The 24482-nt window shown below is 40.1% G+C and overlaps 1 protein-coding gene across 3 annotated transcripts in view; it reads right to left on the bottom strand.

Annotated features, from left to right (window-relative positions):
• ADGRG6 (adhesion G protein-coupled receptor G6) overlaps positions 1–24482 on the bottom strand; it is a 131901-nt gene that overhangs the window by 37598 nt on the left and 69821 nt on the right. For all 3 annotated transcript variants that reach the window (XM_080941939.1, XM_080941938.1, XM_080941940.1), the window contains exons 3-9: positions 24052–24393; positions 22441–23058; positions 14444–14512; positions 6396–6481; positions 4610–4662; positions 3863–3928; positions 242–384 (exon numbers count right to left, since the gene is read on the bottom strand). In XM_080941939.1, the coding sequence (XP_080798065.1) occupies positions 242–384; positions 3863–3928; positions 4610–4662; positions 6396–6481; positions 14444–14512; positions 22441–23058; positions 24052–24393 (1377 nt within the window). The remainder of the gene's footprint in view (positions 1–241; positions 385–3862; positions 3929–4609; positions 4663–6395; positions 6482–14443; positions 14513–22440; positions 23059–24051; positions 24394–24482) is intronic.

Below are 24482 nucleotides of genomic sequence, written 5' to 3'. Positions count from 1 at the left end.
AGCAAATGAAGAGTGTGTGTGTATCTGTGTGTGTTGTGTGTATGTATCTGTGTGTGTTGTGTGTGTATCTGTATGTGTATGTCTGTGTGTATGTCTGTGTGTGTGTATCTGTGTGTATGTCTCTCTCTCTCTCTTGTGTATATCTCTGTGTATGTGTGTGTGTGTGTGTGTGAGGGGGGGGGAGTGGGGAGAGACTTAGTTAACTCTGAATATGTAAATCACATAAGATGAGCTCACGTACCCAGCTGCTTCACATCCACCTTGCAGAGCCTCAGGCCATCCTCTAGCGATGCATTGTTTGTCAAAACCTGTCTTTCAATCGTGTCTCCACGAAGGCTGGCGTTATTGGTAGCGTTGTAGACAAGAAGGGCCCAGAGCACCAATCTAGAAATAAAACGTCAGAGAGAACTAGTGCTCCACGGGTTGCTCCCTGACTCGGGTTTCCTTGGTGGAAGAAATAGAACGTGAATGCCATGTGTGGTGGTTTGATTACACTTGGCCCAGGAGGTGTGGCTTTGTTAGAGTAGGTGTGGCCTTGTTGGAGGAAGTGCGTCACTGCAGTGGAAGGCTTTGAGAATCCTAAGCACAAAGTTTCACCCACCGCAGAAGAAAGCCTCTTCCTGGTTGCCTACAGAAGGGTTTTCTCCTGGCTGCCTTCTGATCAAGGGAATAGAATTCTCGGCTCTCCTTGTACCATGTCTGCCTGGATGCTGCTATGACTCCTGCCATGATGATAATGGACTGAACCTCTGAGACTGTAAGCCAGGTAACATGACGCATAGAGACTGAAGTGATCAATTAAGCAGCCTTGGCCTTTCTCTGTGGTACAAACTACAGTGTTCACACTACCTGAAATAGATTTTACAAGATAGTTCCTTAGAATTTTATTATGGCATCCCAATCTTAAAGAATTACTGATACATTTAACATCAACAATTCATATATTATACAATAATACTTATAGAATTTACTCAACCCAAAAGAAGATATAGTATACTTAGTTGTTTTGTTTCTGTATATACAAAACTAAAATTTCATTTAAAAAATTGAATTGTACGCTGGACTCTTAAAATTGTTGTATTATTTATACAAATAAAATGCTTGTCCATAGATGGAGCTTTTTACAAGTGCTTTGTATGGTGAAAATTTGTAAAATGAACACTAAAAATACATGACTTGATTGCTATGCTGTGGCAAATGGTTTTAGAATGTGTGACCTTGAAAAAAGTAGGAACCAAAGAGGCAGATTTTAAAACCCTTGCCAAAATGTGCAACCAAATAATGACCATAGCTTTTTCCAATAGCCAAAACACAAAGGTAAAATCCAGCACCGAGGCAGAGGTACTTGATATCATTTTGTCAGGGAAAGGAGAAATTTTAAGCTTAGGTGAAGTAGCTACAGAGCTCATTCTCAGGGACAAAGTGGTTAGATCTTCTCTCAAAGGCTTTTACTTCTAAAGGTTGTTCACCACTTAACATACGTAAGCCAGACTTGAGCATGAGACTAACACAGATGTGGACATATGGTGTACAGGGAACCCCTGATCACTTTCTAATGGCGTATGATGAGGTGTCTTGCGATTAAATGTCTGTTGGAGGAAAATGGTTGCCATTTGGGTTCCTGAGAACTCATAGCCATGTCCAGGACCACACCACAATGCATTGTGGAAACATTCCAATTTACTGTGGGTGTATTCAATACATGAACCCAACCATTCAAGAAGTAGCCTGAATTGTCACAATCCTTATCTGTGTTATTTTTCTTTCCCATCTGAAAACAGACAGGACTTCTATGGTTCTACAAAGGCCAAGGCCTATCTCTGTTGTTTTAAGCCAGTCGTTACTGGTATAAGCCAGACACTGTGGTTTCAGGTTTCCTGGCTGTCTAAGCAATGGAGTGCAACAGCATTATCTGATGCTTGAGCTGCAAGATTGGACTGAAAGGAAGAGTTCGGGGAAAGAAATGGAGTAGACTGTGTGAAAGGAAAACCAAGAGAGAGACCATAAAGCCCTGTCAGTGAGCACAAGAGCAGCAGAGAATAGGTTTCTGAACAGAGGGGGAAACTATAAAAAGGACAATGCTGAGAATTTTTAACGAAGGAAAACCAAGTAAGTAGATTTTCCCACAAGTAAGATTGGTTAGTTGGCCCTACAATTTTCTGTAAAATTATTCACTGGTTTGAAAGACCAGGAAATGGAGATTTTATTTATTTAAATGTCTTTTGTGCAAGAGCTTCTGAGATGCTGGCACAGAGCCCTTGTAGCTGATGTCTAGTGTTATCAGTTACATAGAAACCTTTGTGAGAAAGCTGGTAGGATGTTTAGTTCCTAAGGACCACTCGGCACACTCCAAGCTACAGTTGTCCCAGATCCTAGCTTCTGCTGGATCCACTGATGGAGGCTCAACATGGTGTAGTAATAAGTGTGTGAATGGCCCACTCTCCTAGAAGGAGAAGAAAAGTCCTGAAGTACGTTACTGTTTTCTAATCATAAAGAAAAATGAATGTCACAACAAAAGCCTGATCAGACATTGTGGTTCAATTTATTGGCCACATATAGAAGGTTCCAAACATTTGTTTTTCAAATAGCAAATAGAAAGGGAAAATTATAAAAGTTTTCTGGTCAACTCTCACATAAAAATGTATGTGTATCTCTCACAGTAGCCACAGTAGACATCACTGTCTTCACGGCTGTGTTCTTGTTTTTTTTTTTTTTAAGGAAAATCCTTGATTATATTTTGGAATGCACATGGTGCGTGTGTGTGTGTGTGTGTGTGTGTGTGTGTGTGTGTGTTGTGTGTGTGTGTTGTATGTGTGTGTTGTGTGTGTGTGTGTGTGTTGTGTATTGTGTGTGTGTTGTGTGTGTGTGGTGTATGGGTGTGGTGTATGTGTGTGTGTGTGTGTGTGTGTGTGTGTGTGTGTGTGTGTGTGTGTGGTGTGTTGTGGGTGTTCCTTAGAGCACATGTGGAGGACAGAGGATAAGTGGGAAGTCAGTTTTTTCCTACTACCATGTAGGTTCTGGGGATCGAACTTGGGTCATTAGGCTTGGCACCAAGCATGTTTACCTGGTGAGCCTTCACCACCTAATGGCTACATTTTCATAACACCAGATCAGAGATTACAACCTAGCAAGCTTTCCAAGAACATGTGCATTTCAAAGGATTTTTTTACAACTCTGTGGATACCCGATACACAACCGTAAGACAACTATTTTTTTCTTTAATTCAAGGGTTTCCTTGTTCATTTTGCATCAGTCTGAATGGGTGACCCTGATGTGCCAACCGGTTGAGCACGCTGAGTGTAGCTGTTAGTCACCTATGTGGTCGTTATCTTGAAATCAACTGTAAGATGGAGACTAACAATAGGGATGGTCGTAGATATTGAAAATATTTGGTTCCCATTATTTAGATTTTATGTGCCATCACATGTTACCATAATCTTACGACAGAACTACTAGGGGGGTAGTTCTGAGGCCAGAACCTGAAACCTAATACATGTTAGGCAGGTGCTGTTAACACATTCTGGACTTTTGCCTCCTACCCAAGAACTGCATTCTATGAAGGTGTCTTTGGAATTTGGAATAGGGAGAGTTGGATTCTGAGGAGCTACAAATGCTGCTGACCATCCCTCTTAAGCGCTCTGCCTCTCAAGGCCTTTTCACAGACTTGCGTTTCCACCCAACCTGCTTTCTCTTTCAGCTTCACGTGAGAGAGAGGTGGAATGTGCGGCCACGCTGAGGAAATAGGTGGATGGAGTAAGTGGTTAACACATTTTCTCTGACCACTATTTCATTTTTCCTCCAGATAGCCAGTCATGAGCAAAGATAAAAAACCAGCCCACTTCCCAGGTCTCCCTGTCGTTACCTTTTGTTATCATCCATGATGTCTCTCTTGACTTTCATCCTGTCCTCTCCTATGTCTTGGTGGAAACTGTAAAGACCAATACATACATCTCTTATCACACCATCCATTGTGATGAGTCAGCAGCAAAACCGGGGGGGGGGGGGGGGCTGAGAACATGATGGGGGAGGATGGAGATTCTAATACAACTTTCCCAAGTGTGTGTTCTGACCTGCCTTGGTCCACACAGATGGATTACCGTGTATCTGTGATCTCCGGAAGATCCACAGTGCATTTTAGTAGATCATTGACCTTAAGACATGCCAAGAAAGAATCTGCCTCTTCTACCTCATGAACTTATGAAACTTATTGAACAGCCTGACCCCTCTCCCGTGTCAGTACATCTCAACTGAGGTTTAAGTGTGAGGTTATGGGTAATGTTTGGTTAAGAAACAATTAAGTTGAAAAATAATGAAAGCTAATCTTTAAAAAAGGAGGGTGTAAGCAGACTGTCAGCGTCTTATTTTGAGGAGAAAGTGGTCTCTAAAGCGGACAGATAGACACACCCAGAGCAAACTCAGTGGGATCTCCTAAGGAAAGCCAAATGGAATGTCTGTCTCTGGCTATCTTTTCTAAATTTTGATAAATTAGAACACATAACATGTTGATTTAGTTATACATATCGGAACCATGTGCACAGGTATTCAGATACAGCCAGAGAGGAGTGGAAAATTAAACCTTCATATTCCTCACATCGTTAATTGCACATACCTTATATTAACCACATAAACAGTGTAGTTCCAATTCTGGAAGGTTGAATTGAGCTGGAAGACACAATGGAAAAGGAGGAGTTTCAGTACTGCTTAGGAACATTCTTTGGTGAGTCAAGGCTGTCTTCCCTCCAAAAGATGAGCTGTCCTCAGTACAAAGACCATGGGAGAATGCTGAGGAACCACAGGGACAAAAGATAGAGGAAAGGCTGCTGGACCGATAGTTATTGGATGAATGCTAATCTTCACATTAATCAATGAAGCAGATACTACACACCTATCCCAACGCTACTCAATTATTTATAAAGAAAAGAAAATCTGAAGAAGAGAAAAGGCTTTCCAGATCATCTGCTAATCAACAGAGATCTCATCCAGAATTCAAGCCAGTGGGAAGCACTGTCATTTCCTGTCTAACATCCTAGTAACTACCCCTCAACTAACTCCTTCTTTAGTTTGCATTTAATAAGTATTGGGATGAGGTCAAATGTGTTTTGCAGTAACTGTCATTTCATAAAAACATCAGTAGCAAGAAAATATGTAAACAGAAAAAATACGTCTTTGATGAAGCCCAGAGGCGTGAGGACTATGCCAACTTTGTGTGTTAACACGACATCCTGCTATCTTTGGGTCATCTTCCAAGGCTTCTTTAGGCCATAGTTCATATACATCTTTAGTTTTTATTGTAAAAATTATTACAATGCAATAAAAATTCTAGAAAACATTGGCAAAATAATAATAATTGTTTTTGTGTAAAATTAGGTCATTTGTGCTTAGCCTAAATTTAGTACTTGGGGCCAAAAGTATTTCAGATTTATGATTCCCCTCCCAAATTTCGAATATTTGCATAACTTCAGTGGCTTTTCATCTCTAATCCAAAATGCTAAAGAGGCCTGTCAGGTTTTGAGTTTTCAGGTTCGATGTTCCTGCCCTATGACGGATTAGGATAACACTCATCCTTACTGCTTTCAAACAACTACTTGGGAAGCTTGAATCACACAGGGACAGTAGCTAAGGACGCTCACTCTCAGAGGACAGCAGTGCAGGGATGAAAACCACACAGGACTGAATGTGATGTTAAATCGTACCCTGTCTAGTGGCTAGGTTCCTAGTTAGGGTGCATTTTCATGATTAGTGATATTACCCATGACTCATGAATGAAAAATAACAATTTTATTTTTAGAAATCATTCTGCCTGCAAAAACAAATAAAAAAGAACACCGTGGAAATAAAGGGGGTACGCAAGGAGGCCCCCTTTCCCACAGCCTGCTTCCCATCTGGAAACTGAGCACACAATTATTGTTTTGATCCATGAAGACTACTTAGGCTCACTTTTGTATCCTGTACCCAAATACATCTCTCTTCCTACACAGAAACACAGGACCGTGTAACTGTCTTGTCACATACTGTTGTAAAGTTTTCTATCTTATTGTTTCATTATGTATGTGTGTCTGGCAGGGGTGGGTGGGCGTGTACATCTCAGTGCAGTGCCCACAGAAACCGGAAAAGAGCGTTTGATCTCCAGGAGCTCAAGTGGCAGGTATTTGTGAACAACCAGAAGTGGGCACTGGGAGCTAAAATGAGATGGTGTGAAAGAGCAGTATCCACTCTTGGCCCCTGAGTTCCCCCTCCAGCCCTCTATCATCATCATCATCATCATCATCATCATCATCATCATCAGTGAACATTGTTTGTACAGTAAGAAGAGCTTTGGTTTCTTCAGCATCTTTACAATCTATGAAGAAGATAAAGTTTTAAAGCAAAAAGTCAATAGAACAACCTTCACTTACCCATTCTGCTACTTTGCTCTGGACTTTCACTTCAGGGTGGTTAAAGCCATTGTGAATCTCAACGGATATCCAATACATTATTCCGTCTGCACGTTGGAGATAGCGTTAATAATTAATTAAATTTTATGTGTGGGACAAACAGTACAGATTCATCATCACATCACTGCATATAATTAAAGGACACGCAGGCACAGGAAGTTTTGGGCTAATTCTAATGTTAAAATCACTGATGCAACTGCTTAGAAGTATCTAGTGTTCTGTGTGCTCTTGTGGAGATTTCATTGCTTTGGAATTATCACTCAGTTCTCACTCTTGTAATAATCGCAAGGAATTTTTCCTTTTTTTTTTTTTTTTTTTTTTTTTTTTTTGCTCTATAGATTCCTGATACCTAGGACTGATGAAGTGATACTTTTTCTGTGTGAGGTTTGATTTCTGATAATATGAAATTATGCTTTTTTGTATATTAAAAATGGGAGTTTGAGACTGGAAAGCATTAAGTAGGATTCTTGGCAAGATTTAGACTGGAAATGACCCCGTGATCCTCCCCTTCCCTGTCTCATATTCTTCTCCCCAGCAAAGCACACGCTTCTAGTTAAAGTATTGGGTTGGATTTTATTTAATTTCTAATGACAGCCTCTTTACCAAAGTGGAGCGGAGAAATCTAATACAGGGAGAACCCTAACTGATTTAATGAACTTTACAGAGAAAACCATATCCTAAAACGAAGGCGGCAGTTTTCTTAGTGGTTCTCTAAAGTGTTGAGTCTTTCTGGCCTCCTGACAAAGAAGCTCAGCAGACTTGGTAGACTACAGGAGAAAAAACCTGCCACAAGAAACCTGACTCAAAGTAGTCACTGGGGGTGGGGGTGGGGCTTCCATTTAAAGTCCCAGTCCTCTAAATCTCACAGGAAAGAATAGATATATCTATCTTCTCGTGCAGTTATAAAAGTATAGAAATTAAGTTCAGAGACAGATGAACTTAATGTATAGCGATGAGTTATGCTGATGTCTAATACTTCTGTCTTAGAAATCTTGAATTTTATGTTCCTCCAGAGATTGCTCCAAAAGGTGACTATTTAGAACACCTGTAAAAAGAGATGGCATTAACTCCAGTCTTATAAACCCTACACAGCAGGGCTCAGCTCATCACATCGGGGACCTGCTGGGTGGCTTGGAGAGGATTCTAGCTGCAGAAATCCAGCTGTGACACTATCCAAGGGCTAGGCCAAGGGATAAGCAGTGGCAGATCCCTGACGATTATCCAAAAGCTACCACTAGATGGAGTAGCAAATATAAGGAATTATTTTCTTCTTCCATTAAAAAGATTACAAAGCAGTAAACTCAATATTTTAAGCACTGACATTTCTGAAAATTTATGGAAGGATCCAAATATTTAGCCCAGTATCTTTCTATCTTCAATGTCTCCTGCTCCGCTGTTTTTCAATTCACTGGTTTCATAAAACGAAGCATCAGGGAACTTAGTGCCTTTTAGTGTTGCTTAGGGAAGATACAAGTAGATTAATACCGCAAACAAACCTCTATCTCTATTCCAGATTCTCTTGTATTGTGAGTAGTTATCAAGTAGTCTCTGATTGGAAACCTCAGTATTAGAAATTTAGCTAAAAACTTAGTGGGGCTCATTTGTTACTTATTTGAAACTTTGGATATCAGAGCAGCCAAGTCGCTGCCTCCAGATAGAAAACTGGCATGATATTCTAACATCAAAGGCAAATGCAAATCTTCGTGCACCCACGGCTTCAAGTGATGCTTGCATTGTTCTAATGATAAAATATAGACCAGAAGAGCCTCTGGCAGAATTTTTTTAAAGGAAGAAGCAGACTGTATATGTATGTATATATGTGAATGTGTGTGTGTGTGTGTGTGTGTGTGTGTATACACTTTCCAGTCAGTAACTCTTGTAGTCATATAAAACTTCAAAAAGCAACTGCAGATACAGAATTAAAGTAGTGCTCGCTACTTTAGGTATCTCTCCACGTGACCATCAAGGTTTCTTAAGGAATATGAAACATATCATTAGAATGACAAAATATAGGATCGAAATGGCGAAATTAAACATATTTACTTGAAAAGACAAGGTGAACATCCAGGTCACATGTTATTTTAGGTGTCACGCTACTCCTCCAAACTGACCAGGGGGCAGTTCTGCAGTGGTATTTACACCACGGATGGCAATCTGCAGAGCCTTATATTCCCAGCTTCTCTAAGACATGTGGCATGTGGATCAGCAATGGCTGGGGGACCGACCCACACTAGTGTCCTATAAGCAGGTTTGTTATTTGGCTAGCTGAACACGTGTGAGAAATCGGAAGGGATGCTGCAATTGGCACTTGTGAACTGGATTTTCGGAATAATGAAGACAGACAAAATTAATTCCTTAGTTGGGTGGCTGGTGCCTACATCACAGGTGTTCCCTGTTCAGCAGGATTGGTGTTGATTCCAGCAAAAACGCCAGCATCTTTTGGAAGTAATCAGCATAACAGCAGCATTTGGGGGAAAGTCAAAGAGATTGGGCAAAGATCTATTTCTGCAAATGCTAATACTGTCTCTAAAAATTTGCCTAAACCCTCTTGGTATATAATAAGAAGTATTGGGTATAAATTTGATTTAAAATGGTGAAAAATCTTCCAAAGAGAAATAGGAACGTGACAATTAGAAGCAATTTGCTTGGTATAATGAGGTAGACTACTTGATTATCAAGTGGTCTCTCTCTCTCTCTCTCTCTCTCTCTCTCTCTCTCTCTCTCTCTCTCTCTCTCTCTCCCTCTCCCTCCCTCCCTCCCTCCCTCCCTCTCCCTCTCCCTCTCCCTCACTCCCTCTCTCTCTCTCTCTCTCTCTCTCTCTCTCTCTCTCTCTCTCTCTCTCTCTCTCTCTCTCTCACACACACACACATACACACACACACACTTTCTCTCTCTCCCCATAGTGGTAGATGATTATTGATGAACTCAGTAAAATTCTGACAGCTCAGAGTTAAAAGGTCTGGGTAAGGTAGAGAACAGATTCAACAGTTGTCTCAATCTTTCCAGCCATGGAAAAAGACGATTTATGGTTTTCGAATATGTCAGATGGTAGCCTGAGAATGTTTACTGTAACAGTTTCTCAAAGAATAAAAAAAAAATGGATAATATGTGAATGACATCAAAGGGTCTGAGACATGACATAAATGTGATTTATTTACAGAGAAAAAAATCTCTCAATTATTTTACATTAGAACAGAGGGAAATTTTGTGTGAATATCTTTCATCTGGAATACTTGGTTAATTCTCTCTCTCTCTCTCTCTCTCTCTCTCTCTCTCTCTCTCTCTCTCTCTAAGATAATGAAGGGGGCAGGCTGTGCACCCCAGAAATGCAGTAGAGTATTAAAGATAGCTGTGGAACACTATGGCCTTGCACTTACTTTAAGTTTTCACTTCTGAATTGAGAGCATCATTATAGAGTAGTGAAGTTCCATATAAATACAGATAAGAGCGAGGGTGGTCAATGCAAGACAAACACATGGTTCAAGTATGTAATTAAAATTGCTAACATGGTAAAAAATATTTGGAGCCCAAAATACTGAGACCGTTTCCACCACATTTAATATTTGAATACTTTAACTGTTAAAAGTTATATGTTAACCCCAACAGTCATCTGAATTAAATCCTTCTTTACGGATGTGGTCACTATAAGCCATGTTAAGTGGCTCTAATATTTGCCTGCTTTGTTGAAACTCCAGTGAAGGTTATGACGCAGAGAGGGATGGCCTGAACAAGGCTCTCTTCAAGAGTGTCAGAAGCTGTACGATCAAATGAATACAGCTCCAAGCCACCAAGTCAAGAGCTCCGAGGAGTCATGTCAGTGTTCTTGGGCAGCAAAGGATGTATCAGTTCTGGAGGGAGAATGCCACAGAGGCCCTTTGTGTGTTCACACAAAGAAGGAAATACTTAGTTAGAATGATCTGCTGGCAGGAGTCCACGTGAAATGTGCACTGGAAACTGTAGCTGCTGTTACTGCTTGCTTGGGGAGTTGATGTTAAAACCATAAATCTCAGTGGTGTAGCTAGCAGAGTAACCATAAACACTTCCTTGATTCGATGGCTTTATAACCCCAATGGAATGTATATCTATGTTATATGCAAACTATTCCATGCTTCCAATATAAATGTCCTTACAGAGGAAGTTGATGTGACCCCAAAGCAGTAAGGGGAGAATGGAAATGAACTGTGTAGGTTTCTTTTATTTTACCTTGGTTTTGGAACCCTGGTGATAGATTACAGATGTTTTGACCTCACACGCTAAAGGACCGGGGTTTCTAAAATTCCATTGCCTCTGGTATCTCATATTTGAGAATATTACTGTGTTGAATGCAGTGGGGCAGTCCCTTGATTGGAACTTGTCTTTATCATAAGAAACTGAAACCACTAACTTCAAATTGCTCATGGCTACGTACGTGATGCATATGTGCAGAATTATAAAGGCTTTTCATTAAGTGGTTTCTCAAAAGATGTAACCTTCACATTTGAATAATATGATCAGTAGCAATAGAAAAACATACAAATGGGGGGAGACAGTAAATGTTGGAAATTACGTGAAATTTTACCTTTCAAAAATTGGGGCCTTAATTGGAGCTCAGAGACAGGCACATGTCTAATGTGTGACCCCCTGGAGTTAATACCCTACTTGGTGACTTACAGAAAACACATGCTAATCAATGCTAATCAGTGTTCATTCATCAAGAAGTGATTAAAAGGTACAATTTGTTGTGTGATCACTTTGTGTTTAAGCACAAAGCTGACTTCCACGAAAAATTAAATGCCAAGAATCAGGTCTCTAACACATCACAGCATCCTTTTAAAACCTGTTTCCTCCAGTGGTACCCTTGGCACTACCCAGCCTGCTGTCCTTTGGGGTACACAGAGAAATCCCATTTCTCAAGCAAACAGAGCGTTTCTCAATTGTAGCCATTTGACAAAAACACTATATAAAGAAGGACACTTCTTTTCTCAGATATATTAAAATGAAAATTAATTCTTCTCAATTAAATGACTTTTTTACCCTTTTGTGGGGGAGGGGGGAGTTAGGAGGATCGTTTTGAGACAGAGTTTCACTATGTACCTTGGTTGTCTTGGAACTCACTCTGTAGACCAGGCTGGTTGCAAACCCACAGAGATCTGCCTGCCTTTGCTCCCGAGTGTTGGGATTAAAGGCATGCACCACCACCACTACCCAATTTTTAATCTCAAAGTGAAGAGTTTCTCAGAGCTATTGGTTCACTTGGGACCAGAGATGATGATTGTTTTCCTAATCTTCAATTGCACAGATGAACCAAGTGTTGGCAGTCCTAGAGGTTTGCTGGAACATTCTACATTCCCACTCACAGGATACAATTTTGCATACTGCAGACATACTACACATAGTATCTTACCAAATGAATCTTACCATTCTTTTGGTTATGGATTCTGTTAGTAACAGGGATATTAGTGGTGACAGTGGGTGTTGGAGGAACAGGAGGGTTTACAGTAGCTGGTAATGAAGACAAGAGAGATGCAATTTTACAAGGAGCATAAAACAGTTAATATGGATAAGGAATCTACAGCTAGTTTAGGAAAATGCTTAGGAGAGTTGAAACTATCTCATGCCACTAATACAATAGATTAAAAGCTTACAATGCAAAAGGGGGGAGCAAGGCTTTTTCTGGTACATGAAGAATCAGTTTACATGCCTTAACTGTTATGCTGTGCACAGGTCTAAAGCTGGCACAGAGGAAATGGAGAAAACACAGAGCATTCCTATACCCTCTTCTGTTCTCGACAGGCTGTCTCATGTGGGAAATGAACTCATTCCAAGAACTAGTACCCAGAGACTGTTTACAGAAAGTTAAAAGCAGGCAATCTGCATAGATGAACCTTAGACATTTCTTGAGTCAGCCTGTACTGATACACAGACTAGAGACATAAAATATCAAAATAAAACCAATCTAAAGGAAAAAGGATTGTTTCCAGCTTCTGGCTATTAGAAATAGGGCTGCTATAAAAAATGTGTCCAGCATGTGTCCGGGGGATGGTGTGTGTGTGTGTGTGTGTGTGTGTGTGTGTGTGTGTGTGTGTGTATGGGGGCTAAACCAATCATCTGGATGCCCCAGAAACTCCGCACACACTGATAGATAGGACATAGTTCACAAGGACTGTCCCTAAAGGGAAGGTATTTTCTAAGTCTTGTGTTAGAGCTGTACATCTGATGATACTCTAAAGGGCACAAACAAGAAAGCCATTTGACTCTGTAAAAATAAAATTAACCAAGCCCATAACTGTCCTTCAGTTAATCTTATAGGTGCATTTCTACTGGGGCAGAGTTATGCACATAACAACTTTCTATCTTTTTAATTAAATATTACTTAAGTATAAAATAATGGAGAAATGACCCAGAAAATTACATTCTAAAGGCACCAGGGAAAATAAACTGTATGTAGTTACAATAATTTTCTTTCTTTTAATTTTGTTTGTTTGTTCTTTTGTTTTGTTTGGGTCTTTTGAGACAGGGTTTTCAGTGTAACAGTTCTAGCTGTCCTGAAACTCACATTGTAGCCCAGGCTGACCTTGAACTCACAGAAAACTGCCTCTGCCTCCCGTGTCCTGGGAATAAAGGCATGAAGCATCTCATCTGGCAAAATAATTTCCATTCAGGAAATAAAAACCTTGAGAATGGAAATCACTTTGATGGTTTTGTTAAGTGTGAAAAATTTTGTTTATCTTAATGCAAATGCCCTGTGAAATGCTTCCTTTATTCATTAAGGGAAACACAAAGTTTAAAACAAGAAAAAGCTGAGTTTCTGGTCCTTTGGTCCATGGAACAAGTATTTAGATACTTATATTTAAATAATAAGAAATAAATTAATAAGCTTTTGAAGCCTTCATATCAAAGGTCCTCTGCTCTACAGTAGAGTTTATAAAACTACTTCATAATTGCACAAAGTTCATGGAAAGAAAAAAAACAGTCATTTATCATTGAGAATTGATTGATAATATGATTCATGTATCTTAGAAGGAAAATCTAAAAATAGTGAGTTTCCTCCCTACACTGTCTTGATTGATCTCATTTCTAATCTGTCACCTTGGTGCTCTGATCCTCTTGACCAAGCCACCATTTATGAAAAGACATTCCAACAAGTCTCATGTGGACAACAGAAGATGCTGCATTTTATATAGGCATATAGCATGTAACATGACAGTGGATAAAAATGGGTCCCAAGAAATTAGATGGCAAAATAATACGTTTAAGGCAAACATGCATATATTATTATTTTATGTTATATATTACGTACAGGTGTAACTGTTATTAGCATGCAACTAATTAGTACATAAAACAATTGTATTGAAAATATAGTCATTAAGGACCAAAATAATTAACACAGTTAACATTAACATTAAGTGACTGTAACCATATTTATCTTAAGATTTAAGATGTATAATATAACATAAAGCACCTCGTGGCCTCATATCTAAATTTATCTAAATTTTATAAATCTTACCTAAATATTCAATATGCTCTTTCCTCAGTTTATGAATATGAGTACTGTTTCAAAACACTGTATGACTGCGTACCCAAGATACGTACAATAATCAAGATGCATACAATAACCAATAATCATATAATCAATAATAATACAATGCAATAATCAAGATGCATACAACAATCAATAATCATATAATCAATAATAATACAATGCAATAATCAAGATGCATATAATAATCTCGAGAAGAAACATAAGGAGAGATGAAATCAATGGTCACCATGTAACCACTAACATTTAGAAAACACAACCTTTATCACAATGTGGCCAATATGGTCAATGTGTCCTAAGAGCACATTCTGTGTGCATACAGGGACTGTGTACCCACACAGCCCAAATACACCCAGAAATTCTGTTTTGCTGTTTCTGGCTTTTCAGGTTAAAAATTCAGATAACACCCAAAGCAGTGACAACTACAACTTCCTGAACAGCAAGAATTAAGAACATGAAAAGGTTTCGGAAGATAGCGTCGGCTCCCTACCTTGACAGAGAGTCCCCAGATCTGAGCAGTTCGCCAGCTCGGCTGCAGGAAGCGGGACCAGGTAGGAACCTTGATCAAAACAGAAGCATGTGCAAACTTAACTTGTGATTTGCTGACATAATCCCAAAAGTAACCATTATCAGTCATGCTGGTTAAGCAGAGACAGTCTTCAGAGAGTCAAATGCTTCAGCTGCTCCCACAGGAAAATGTCTTCTAAGGTGACTGGGCCTTACTTTCCTCAAATGCAAAACTAATGTATTCAAGTTGCCCTCAAACTCTTGAGCTCAATATTTCAGCCATATGCACATGAAATAGAGGAACGTGATTGCTCCTTAATGTTTATGTAAAACATTTGGGGAAACGTTTTAATAATGACCTATGAGACTCAGGTAGCAGTACATGTAATCAGTAAACAGAATAAGACTCGTGCTCGGGGTACATTTCAGAACAGCTTGGATAACGCGAATGACCCATAAAATGCCGGTTTTCCATATGCAAACACAATTACCTATACTCTACAATTGCAGAAGTATCCTTTGGAGATTTCAAGTCAGTCTTGTTTCATTTGACTTCAAGCTTTCTCTGGTTCCTTCTCAACAGGAAACAAACACTGAGCTGATTTTTCTAATAGAAATACTGGGTGCTCTTTGTTGCATTAAATCTCCCTGTGCTGTTTGATCATGGGCTAACCTTACTGCAAATAATATGGCACTTGAATAAAGACGTAAGAATGAACTCAAATATTTACATTATGCATACATACATATAAAACACATCATATATATATATATATATATATATATATATATATATATATATATATGAAAGACACTAGAGTAGTGGTGAATTCATTCTAATGTTTAAACATGTGCCTGACTTTCCCATGGGAATACTATATGAAGACGAAGCAGTCACATGAGCTCACAGAATATCTCTAATTAGGTAAGTGGTAGATAAACAAGCAGAAAACATCTCAACAGTTTAATGGCATCCAGGAAGGTTTGCTTTCCTCTTTCTCAGATAGTTCAGGCTCCTAGCAAGGACTATGGCACATCAGAAAAGGCTTGCCCTGCAGACAGGTCTATCATGTGACATTTGCTGGCAAGAAACTACTTCATAGGTCGGGCAACAAACACAGAGTTGTGGCAGGCAGAAAAATTCCTGCCGCCATGTCTCCTGTCAGAGAGGAAGCTGACCTTACTGTAACCTGTGCCCAAGTGCCTAGGGAAGAGCTGCAGTGTGGGTGATGGCCCACTGGAAGGATGACAGAAGCAGGCAATCAGCACACAGGAACTAAGGATGCCAGAGCAGAGAGGCACCAGACAGGATTTCTGAAACCCTTTCCCATGAGGCACTGAACAGGTCTGGGAATGCACTCTCGGCAGCACTGTAGTTACTCAATGCATGATGAGTGACAGCCAAATGTCCGAACTCTTTTGTTTTGTTTTGTTTTGTTTTTAACACAATTAGAATAAATAAAAGCACGGGTTGTAAAACCATAGACTACTGTTTGGAAAACAACATTTTTTTGACATGAGGGTGGGGCACAAAAAGGCAAAAGAATATTAATCATTCAGGTTTGACATCGTGAGTATCAAGATGGCCACAAGGAACGTGAAGAGAGACTCTAAGGTTCAGTGACTAATTGGAAAGAGGAAGAGGAAGGAAAGAGTAATCTGCTAGTTTCCAAACTTGAGAAACTGGGCGTGATGACCTCATAAGTGGAGAAAGGAAACAGCAAGAGGAGAATTATCTTTTGTTGTGTCTGGCAAGGGAAGTCCTTTGCCTCTTGGACATCTATAATGCACACATTCGAAGCTGTTTCTATAAGGAACCAGTCAGCAAAAGATACTGAAGGGTTAGTATTCACCAGGATATGGGTTTGAGAAGAGAATAGAATCAGACTTCAGCTATTGCTGCTGTATTTAAGTTTCCAGGGCAGAGATCTGGGGAGGAAAAAACAGCTCCTGGCCAAGGTGACCTCGCAGAATTTAAGTAAAGAATGTTGAATGTAGGGTGTGGCACCAATGACCGGAACCGAAAGACTGACATGATAAAGGCTGGAAAGACCTTTAATTCCACTGCACAGGAATCGGTGTCGGTCTCGTGGGAACAATGAACCCCAGACTGTGGAGCTTTGGAGAGTTAATGCTACAGGAGGAAGCTGGTTGTGCAAGGGCGCAGAGATAGGGAAGGGGAGTTGGGAAAGGCGTGTGTTGTGGTGAAGCGTTGGGGGGGGGGGGAGGCTGGAGAGAGAGGGAGAGCCTTATCCTGAGAGCTTGCTGCCCCTTGTACACGTCAGCTCTTTCCAGGATCTCAGTGCTTCAGGCTTTCATTCATGTTTTAGAAGGGACTTCTAGAAAAATAACAGGCCTATCAGACTCACATGACTAGAGAAATCTCAGCTGTGTAACACAACCAGGCTGAGACCCTTGGATGCCGTTCCTGCCATTCTCCGATTACACACAATGCTGGAGTCCAGGGCTCCTTAGAGCCTCCTGGGAACTGATATAGTATCTCTCCGAGACAAAGAGAGATAAGAGACAAGGTTGTGGGAAAGGCGTTCTTAGGCTAACTACATGTCCACTGCAGTATGTCTATCTAAGAACTCAGAGGTGGCATTAAGGGAAAATGTCAGAGGAGCTATGATTTAAAACAAGATCATGACCATTTTATCAGTCTCATTGTATACATTTCAATCTGGGGCTTCCTCTCGGCTAAGACTGTAAACATTCACCTCTGAATATTTTAATTAGTCGTTCTCTCTAGAGGAAGGCCAAGTTTATCAAATTGTATAAATACTGAATAGATACCATTGTATTTTGGTCTCCAGGAGCAATAGAAATTACATCTGAATTATTTTAAGTGAAAATGGCCCACAAACAAATGACCTAATTTAATTAGAAGGAAATTACACTCTTGCATTATAAATACATGGGACTACATAAACAGATACATAAAATACTCCTGGGGTATGTTGAAATGCCATTGTCAGCTACCCAAGAGGTTGAGTCAGGAGGAGCACTTGAGGTCATGAGTTCAAGTCTAGTCTGGTGAGTGAGCATAGAAAGACACCACCTCAGATAAGGAAGAAAATACGCCGACAGCATACACAAACTTTTCGTTTGGTACTCAGCAGCCTGGATTTTCACTGCCCAGCTTTCTAGGTTTACATATTTACGATTGGGAGAATGTGAAGAAGGAAAAGACAAACTCTTCTTTGGGATAATGGCCCATCAGTCATTTACTGGAGCTTAAGGGATCTCTGTGTGTTCGTGCTCTGGCTTTTGAGTGGTACTTAAAGCTTATTAGCTAACAGAAAGTTTAGAGTCACATTTTATGTGTTAAAGAAACCTTGAAAATGGGAGTTGGGGCTGGGGATGCAGCTCAGTGGATAGAGTGCCTGCCTAGAACCCATGAAACCTTGAGTTCCATTCCCACCACGTGGGACTGGCATGACTGCATACATCCTAGCACTTGGGAGGCAGAAACAAAGGACCACATCAAGCTTATCACTGGTGCTCAGGGAATTTGAGAGCAGCATCAGTTAGGGATCTCACCTCAAAAAAGGAAACCAGACAGTTGGTACAAACCGTCTAAATCTTTGGGCTTCTACTCTTGTCTACGCTTCTTCTCCCAGCCACACTAGTGAAAGGAGTCACTGTTTTATACAGGGTGTGCTGACATGAACTAATGTGCAGCCAACTGCTCACCACACATCCTCCTTAATGGTTGTAATCCTAGTAGTAAAGTAAGTTGCAAAAAGTCAGAAAAAAATTTTTTTCCAAGTGTCTCTTTGTTGATGTTACTAAGATGAATTTTTATAATTTTTGATTAGTAAATATATTATAAACTTATTTTATGTTTTTTATTTTGCCCTTTTCTCTTCTTGTATTATGATGTATGTGTATGTATATGTAGGTTTGTGTGACTGTGCCTCCATGTGTAGGAATGTGTGCATGTGTGTGGAGGCCCAGAACTTGATGGCAGGCATCTTCTTCAATTGCTTTCCATCTTATCTTTTGGTGCAGCATCTCTGATTCAACCTGGAACACAATGATTCCATTACACAGCCTGGTTATGTGCCCCAGAGACCCTTCCCTTGCCTTTCCGCTGCTGGGATTACAGGTGGGTTCCAAGACCCGAACCCAGGTCCTTTGACATTTCCTCCAGTCCTGTTTTATAACAGTTTTATTATTATTTTGTATATTATTTCTGGAGATCACCAATGTTCTTTACGAGTTTGACCACCCTCAAAGCAATTATAATGTAAGTTAAAAGTTATCTAAGAATTTACTAACGGTGGACTCAGTAATTGGTTGTGTATGAAACTAAGGACCAGCAATCGAATTTTAGAATTGTGAAAGTCAGGACTACAAATTATTACTTAGGTAATTATGAGAGCATGGGAATTGTTAGTAGTGATTAGGAGCAGAAATTTAGAGTTGGAATTTGAAGTCCATTGAAAAAAATCCATGAGTTTCTAGAAAAGAGTAATGACAAAGTTGAGCACTTACAACAGTGTCTTATCTCTACATCCACAGTGACTAAGTCAGGGAAATGCTTAAGGAACGCTGAATAAATACACGTAATTTGCTTGAACGTCGACAGCTCACTGAGTTATACTATACCACTCCTCAGGAAAGAGCAGTAATCAGTTGAGTAAATAAAACCAGCAGAGAAAGGACTGTCTGTTCTTTGTGAAAAGTGAAGGGCAGTCGCCAATGTCTAAACTGGAATCATAACACGGCAGATACATGTACCTATAATTAAAGGGTCAGAGAAGGAAGTGACCTGTCCCTGAAAGTCATCAAACTGGGGATGTTTGAAAACTGTTCTAGGAAAAATAAAGATGCTCTAAGGTTTAAAAAGAACTATGGACAATACATTTGTATCAGGAAAGAACAGATAAGATCGGCTGTGATTTTTAAAAAAACAAACCAGCTTAAAAAATTAATTCAGATAAAGTTTCTGAAATACTCAGAAAATATATAGGAAAACACTTAGAAAAATGTGGGAAACAAAACAGCGCAATTATAAAACTGTTGAAACAGTTATTGGTGACATTTAGTTTTATATTTAATGTGTGACATGTGACAGCACAGTTGTATTCTCAGTGTAATCTGTTCTGTCTTACCCTCACTTTCTCTCTTTGTAACTTCTCCAGTCACACAGAGACGGGAAACATATTCATTTCTAAAACAAGTGGATATTAGAATAGTCAATACTTGGCAGACTTTGCCAGTCTTCTGGAATGTAAGGAATGAGATTGCACATTCCCATTGGCTACTGTACTCACTGAATTATGATGACCTTAAAGAGTAATCACAATATTTTCTGGGAGGAAAAAAAAAGGGGGTGGGGTTAAAATGTTAACAGAACACCCTTTATTTTTCTTGACTATTGAAGTTTTGCTTAACCAACAAGGTCAAGATACAATCTGGTACAGGTATTTCCTGTCAGTTAATAAGTGACTTAGATTCTTCAGCCCCAGGCTGGTGATTAAGCAGCAGGAATTTCCTTCTCCCACCAGTCCTCCTGACAGGCACAGCTAGACATCTGGGTGCACATAGTTGGGGGATGGGGTAGTGTTACCATGGAACACCTCGGTGACTGCCATGAAGTTAATGAGAATCAAGTGCATTGAGTCTGTAAGAGTGTGCTGTCTTATGATGAAATAAATCATTTTGTGGACTCGCTAAGATATGGGAGCACTCATTTGGTTTGTTCTGGGAATCTCCAAGCTTCAGGATGGGAACCTCAGAGGTGGTGTTAAAGAAGATGGAAGGAATGCATGATCTCACTAATGTGTGGAATCCCAAGCAGTTGAAATCATAGAAATCAGGTAGAATTGTGACTCACGGGGCCTCTAGGGCAGAAGGTGGGTCAAAGGAGCTGAGCTTATCAACCAAAGACTACAATTCTGGGAGTAATGAGTGTAGAGGACCTGTTATACTGCATGACAGTGGCCGTTGAAAATGATGTAGGACGTGCTTGGACTGCTCAGAAAGGGCTAACAACAGAACCAGTCTCTGTGTTCCTTTCCCTGAATGCAAAACTCTAAGAGGGGAAGGGCTAAAGATTCAAAGTTTCCTCACTATGAACACATAAGTGGGATGTACCAGCTCGAAACAGTCATTTCAAAGTCTGTATAGGGAAGAATTGTGCTACACAGCATAAAAACATGCATGTTTGTCAATTAAAATAGTATTAACTAATTTAAAAGAATGCTTTCAAAGTTGAGATGGCCAAGGATACATTGATGATGCGTGTGCTAGCAAACTAGCCCCTTCAACAACTGATACGTTACATGCTTTACTCCCCTCGCTATTAAAAGCAAAACCAGTGGTCTCAATTGAGATCTTCTAGCTTCAACGCCAACCAGGGTCAGAAGGAAAGCCTAATGGGGAAAAAAAACCCAGCAGGGCTGTGGGGTTGGGGTTACAAGTGTGATGAAGGCTGGGGTGAACTCTCAAACCTCTTCAAAGGGAACAGCCACCACTCTGCTCTGGCTGGGTTACCTGCGCAGAGATGCTAGCCAGGCGTTTGTGTTTGCCAAGACAACCAAATAATTCATTTCATGTGGAACCTAATTTTTGAGTGTTAAAAACAAAGTCACCATTGAGAAGCATACTGTGTAAGAAAATGCAGGTGGAGGACATATGTAAACGCAGGTGGAGGACATTTGGAAGTCTACCCCCACCTCTCAGCTCTACGAACTTCACTGTCGCTGGAGTGTCTTCCCCACTGCTGTCCCAAAAGTGAGTTTCAGTCACTCTTCGGATTCTTTGCTAGTTTTTTGGGGGGAGGGGCGTGGTTACTCATGAAGATTGACAATAAACATTTTAGGATGATGGGGCTTACCCGGATTGGTTTTATTTTAAGATGGTGGACCATGCTACGTCTGTCGCTCTCAGACAATTTGATACTGTTGGTATAACCACAGCTACATACAGTACATAAATCTATGGCCTAGTTATATTCCTATAAAACTTTATTTATAAAGCAAGTTGTCTGTCACAAGCCCCCCACTTTGCCAAATCCTGTTCTAGAGGATTTTCTCCAAATCACATACAAATTCCTTTGAGTTGCAGGCCTCTCTGAAATATGTCACCAACACCTGAGAACTCATGTTATGACATCTTAAATTGATAACAGAACCTTTTTTTTTTTTTGTGGGTGCTTGAATAAGTTCTGTGAGAAAACATGATTTCTAGAAGTAACTTGTATCTTGTATGGTATGAAGAATACCGAACAGAAGCCTACTTCAATATGCCTTTTGTGACACATAATCATTTTCCTAAATACTTTCCATTCAGCAATCTCCAATGTTGCCACAGTTGAAGTCTCCTAAAAAGAAACTGGGAAAGAAGAGGATTTGCAATGGACCACTAATGCTTGCTGTCAAATAAATAGTAATAAAAGGCCAACGGAAAAAAATCCTAATTCTAGATTAATATGACATTTCCGTAAAAGAGAGAGCTGGATAACTGACTCTCACGGCATAAACGCTGTCCTACACAGTGACTGTCTACTTGGGTAATGAAACTGAGATTCTGTTCCAGAATCCTTAGGGTCAATATATTTAGGGCAGCATTTTGGTGAGTAAAATTTACAACTTATTTATTAGTTTCTTGTGGTTCAAGTCTAGTGCCAGGAGTTTCATCTGTCATTTAATTATTTTGACTGTTTTGTCAGAGATAAGCTGACCTGGGGAACTCTAAAAATTGGCAAACCCACTTTCACTAAGTAAGCGGGGTTCATCATCAAGGGCGCACTAAACTGGTAAGGTTTTCTGAAGCTAAAGAAGCTTGTTGTGATGATCTACATAGGAACATGCATATATAATTTTTCATTTTTTGCATACATAATTTCTTATATTTTGGTTGTGAGCCCATTAATGGCTGAACCATCTCTCTAGCCCAGCCCATACAATTGCTTAATGACAGGCATTTTCACCAAACAATGCTAAGACCATGAAGAACGTTAAGTCTTACCACAGCTCAAGTTGTTCTCAGCCTTCAGGGCCTGGGTTGAGATGGTCCAAAAGTCATTGTGCCAGTCTATGATATTCCCAGGCACACTACAGCTGAGGTTAGAGAGGGTTTTTGGATCCATGGTAAAATTCCAAAGTCGAAAGTTATAGATGCTACCCTTCAGAGAGGCGATCTCATCTCTGTCGGAGCCCAAAAACAATACCCCATCCCCAGGCAGGACAGCACTGATGGTGGAGTCACATGGCACAGTTTCATAGTTCTTTTTGAAATGTATACCAATGGAACCCCAAGAATGATTCCACACAAGACAGAGCTGCTCAAAGTTTTCTGTGAAGATGTCTTCCTTTTCCTTCACAGGTAATCCTTTGTTCAACAAGCATCTTGAGCCAGAAATGGTCAGGAAGTAGCCATTGTTGGCCTTCTCAAGACTGAGCACAGGGGCCTCGGTTGAGTAGGAGAAAGCGATCCAGTCACGGTCGTCATTACCAACTTTGGAGGCTTCAAAGCAGAGAGTGAAAGCCCTGAGCTCTGGGATGGAGATTCTTTCTGAAACTGCGACCAGGTAAGCATCTAATGTCGGGGGCAGAATGACCTTTTGGTTCCGCAAGGACACAGCCACTAGGAGAAAGCAGAAACACACAACATGGCTCCAGACCGTGAGGTAAGATACAAAATGTCAAGTGTCTCTCAGAACCCGCCACTTTGTCCCAACTAACTTTCTACTTAATCAGCGAGCCACTGTTAGCCCCTTTTCTATCTAGCCTCTGACACCTACCTTTTACCAATGGCCTTACACCAAAAATAACAAAAGGCAACCCTACCCAGGGACAACCATGTTGGTACTTTTTAAATTTCTCTACACAAACATTGAAAATTAAAAAAAAAAATTACCAAAATAGGAAGGGACTAGTTTCAGAGTGATTAAATGTACATATTACAGATTTTTTTAAACACATGCCATTTCTTAAATACTTTCTGAACACAAACTAGCTTTAGTTTTCACTAATATTTACCTTTCACTCTCTCAAATATGTTATGGCAAATCTCATTCATGCAGAATTTCTATACTCCCCTTTTCCTTCCACACTCATTTTCTCCTTGCCCTCTAGTAAATTTATTTTAAAGGAAACTTCATAAAAATAATTTCTAAATAGATATGTTTACAACTTATACTTAGTTGATATTAGAATTACAGATTTTCATTATTACCAGTGGACATTTTTAAAGCAGAGGTGGTCATGTGACATACTTGGAAGGCAAAGGCAATAAGATCAAAGGCAATGAGTTCAAGGCTGACCTGAACTTCTAAGCAAGTTCTAGACCAGTCACAACTACAAATTAAGAGACCTCAGCCAAAAAGGGGAAAAGAAAAAAATAGAAAAGAATGTTATGCAGACAGTCTAGAATTCAGTTCAGAAGAAACCAGGATTTAGATCTCATAGTTCTAGTTTGATAATGAGGATTCTCAGAAACTATTAATAGATTCTCACCCTTGAATCCTGATCCTAACCATCCACATACAAGAGCACAGTTCTGTCCTTCAACCCTGCTGTTTATTGCAGCACATCTTAAATGGAAGCAGAGGGTTGGCTCTGCCGGTGGTTTACATACCTCGGATGTAGCTGGCGTTGAAGCCTTTCTTCTGGATACTAAAGTCACTTGAAAAGGACACATGCATCTCGTTCACGCTTGAGTTAAATGACAGGCCTTTGGCAGTTGCTCCACAGAATTTTGTCTGGCTCTCTCCGTTATCAAGGGACAGTGAGTCATAGATGCAGTTGGGAGCTTCTTCAATGTCGAAGTCATTGAACGTTATCTGAATGATGTAGCCGGTAGGGGCTCGTAGGGTCCATGAGCAAGACTGGGTGTTGGGATAGTCATTAGGGTAACACGGAGAAGTAAAGGTCCCAGAGGGATTGGACAGGACAGTCCTGCAGTTGCCACATCCCCACACTGTTTGTCATTAAAGAAAAAGAGAGAGAAGGGCTAGGATCAGATTATGTATAATAAAGCAAGAATCCTACTTACTGGGGGCAATCAAA

The sequence above is a fragment of the Micromys minutus genome (assembly GCF_963924665.1).
Source record: "Micromys minutus genome assembly, chromosome: 30".
NCBI lineage: Eukaryota > Metazoa > Chordata > Mammalia > Rodentia > Muridae > Micromys > Micromys minutus.
The sequence above is the reverse complement of the archived record's forward strand: the minus strand, read 5'-3'. Positions and strand labels throughout refer to the sequence as shown.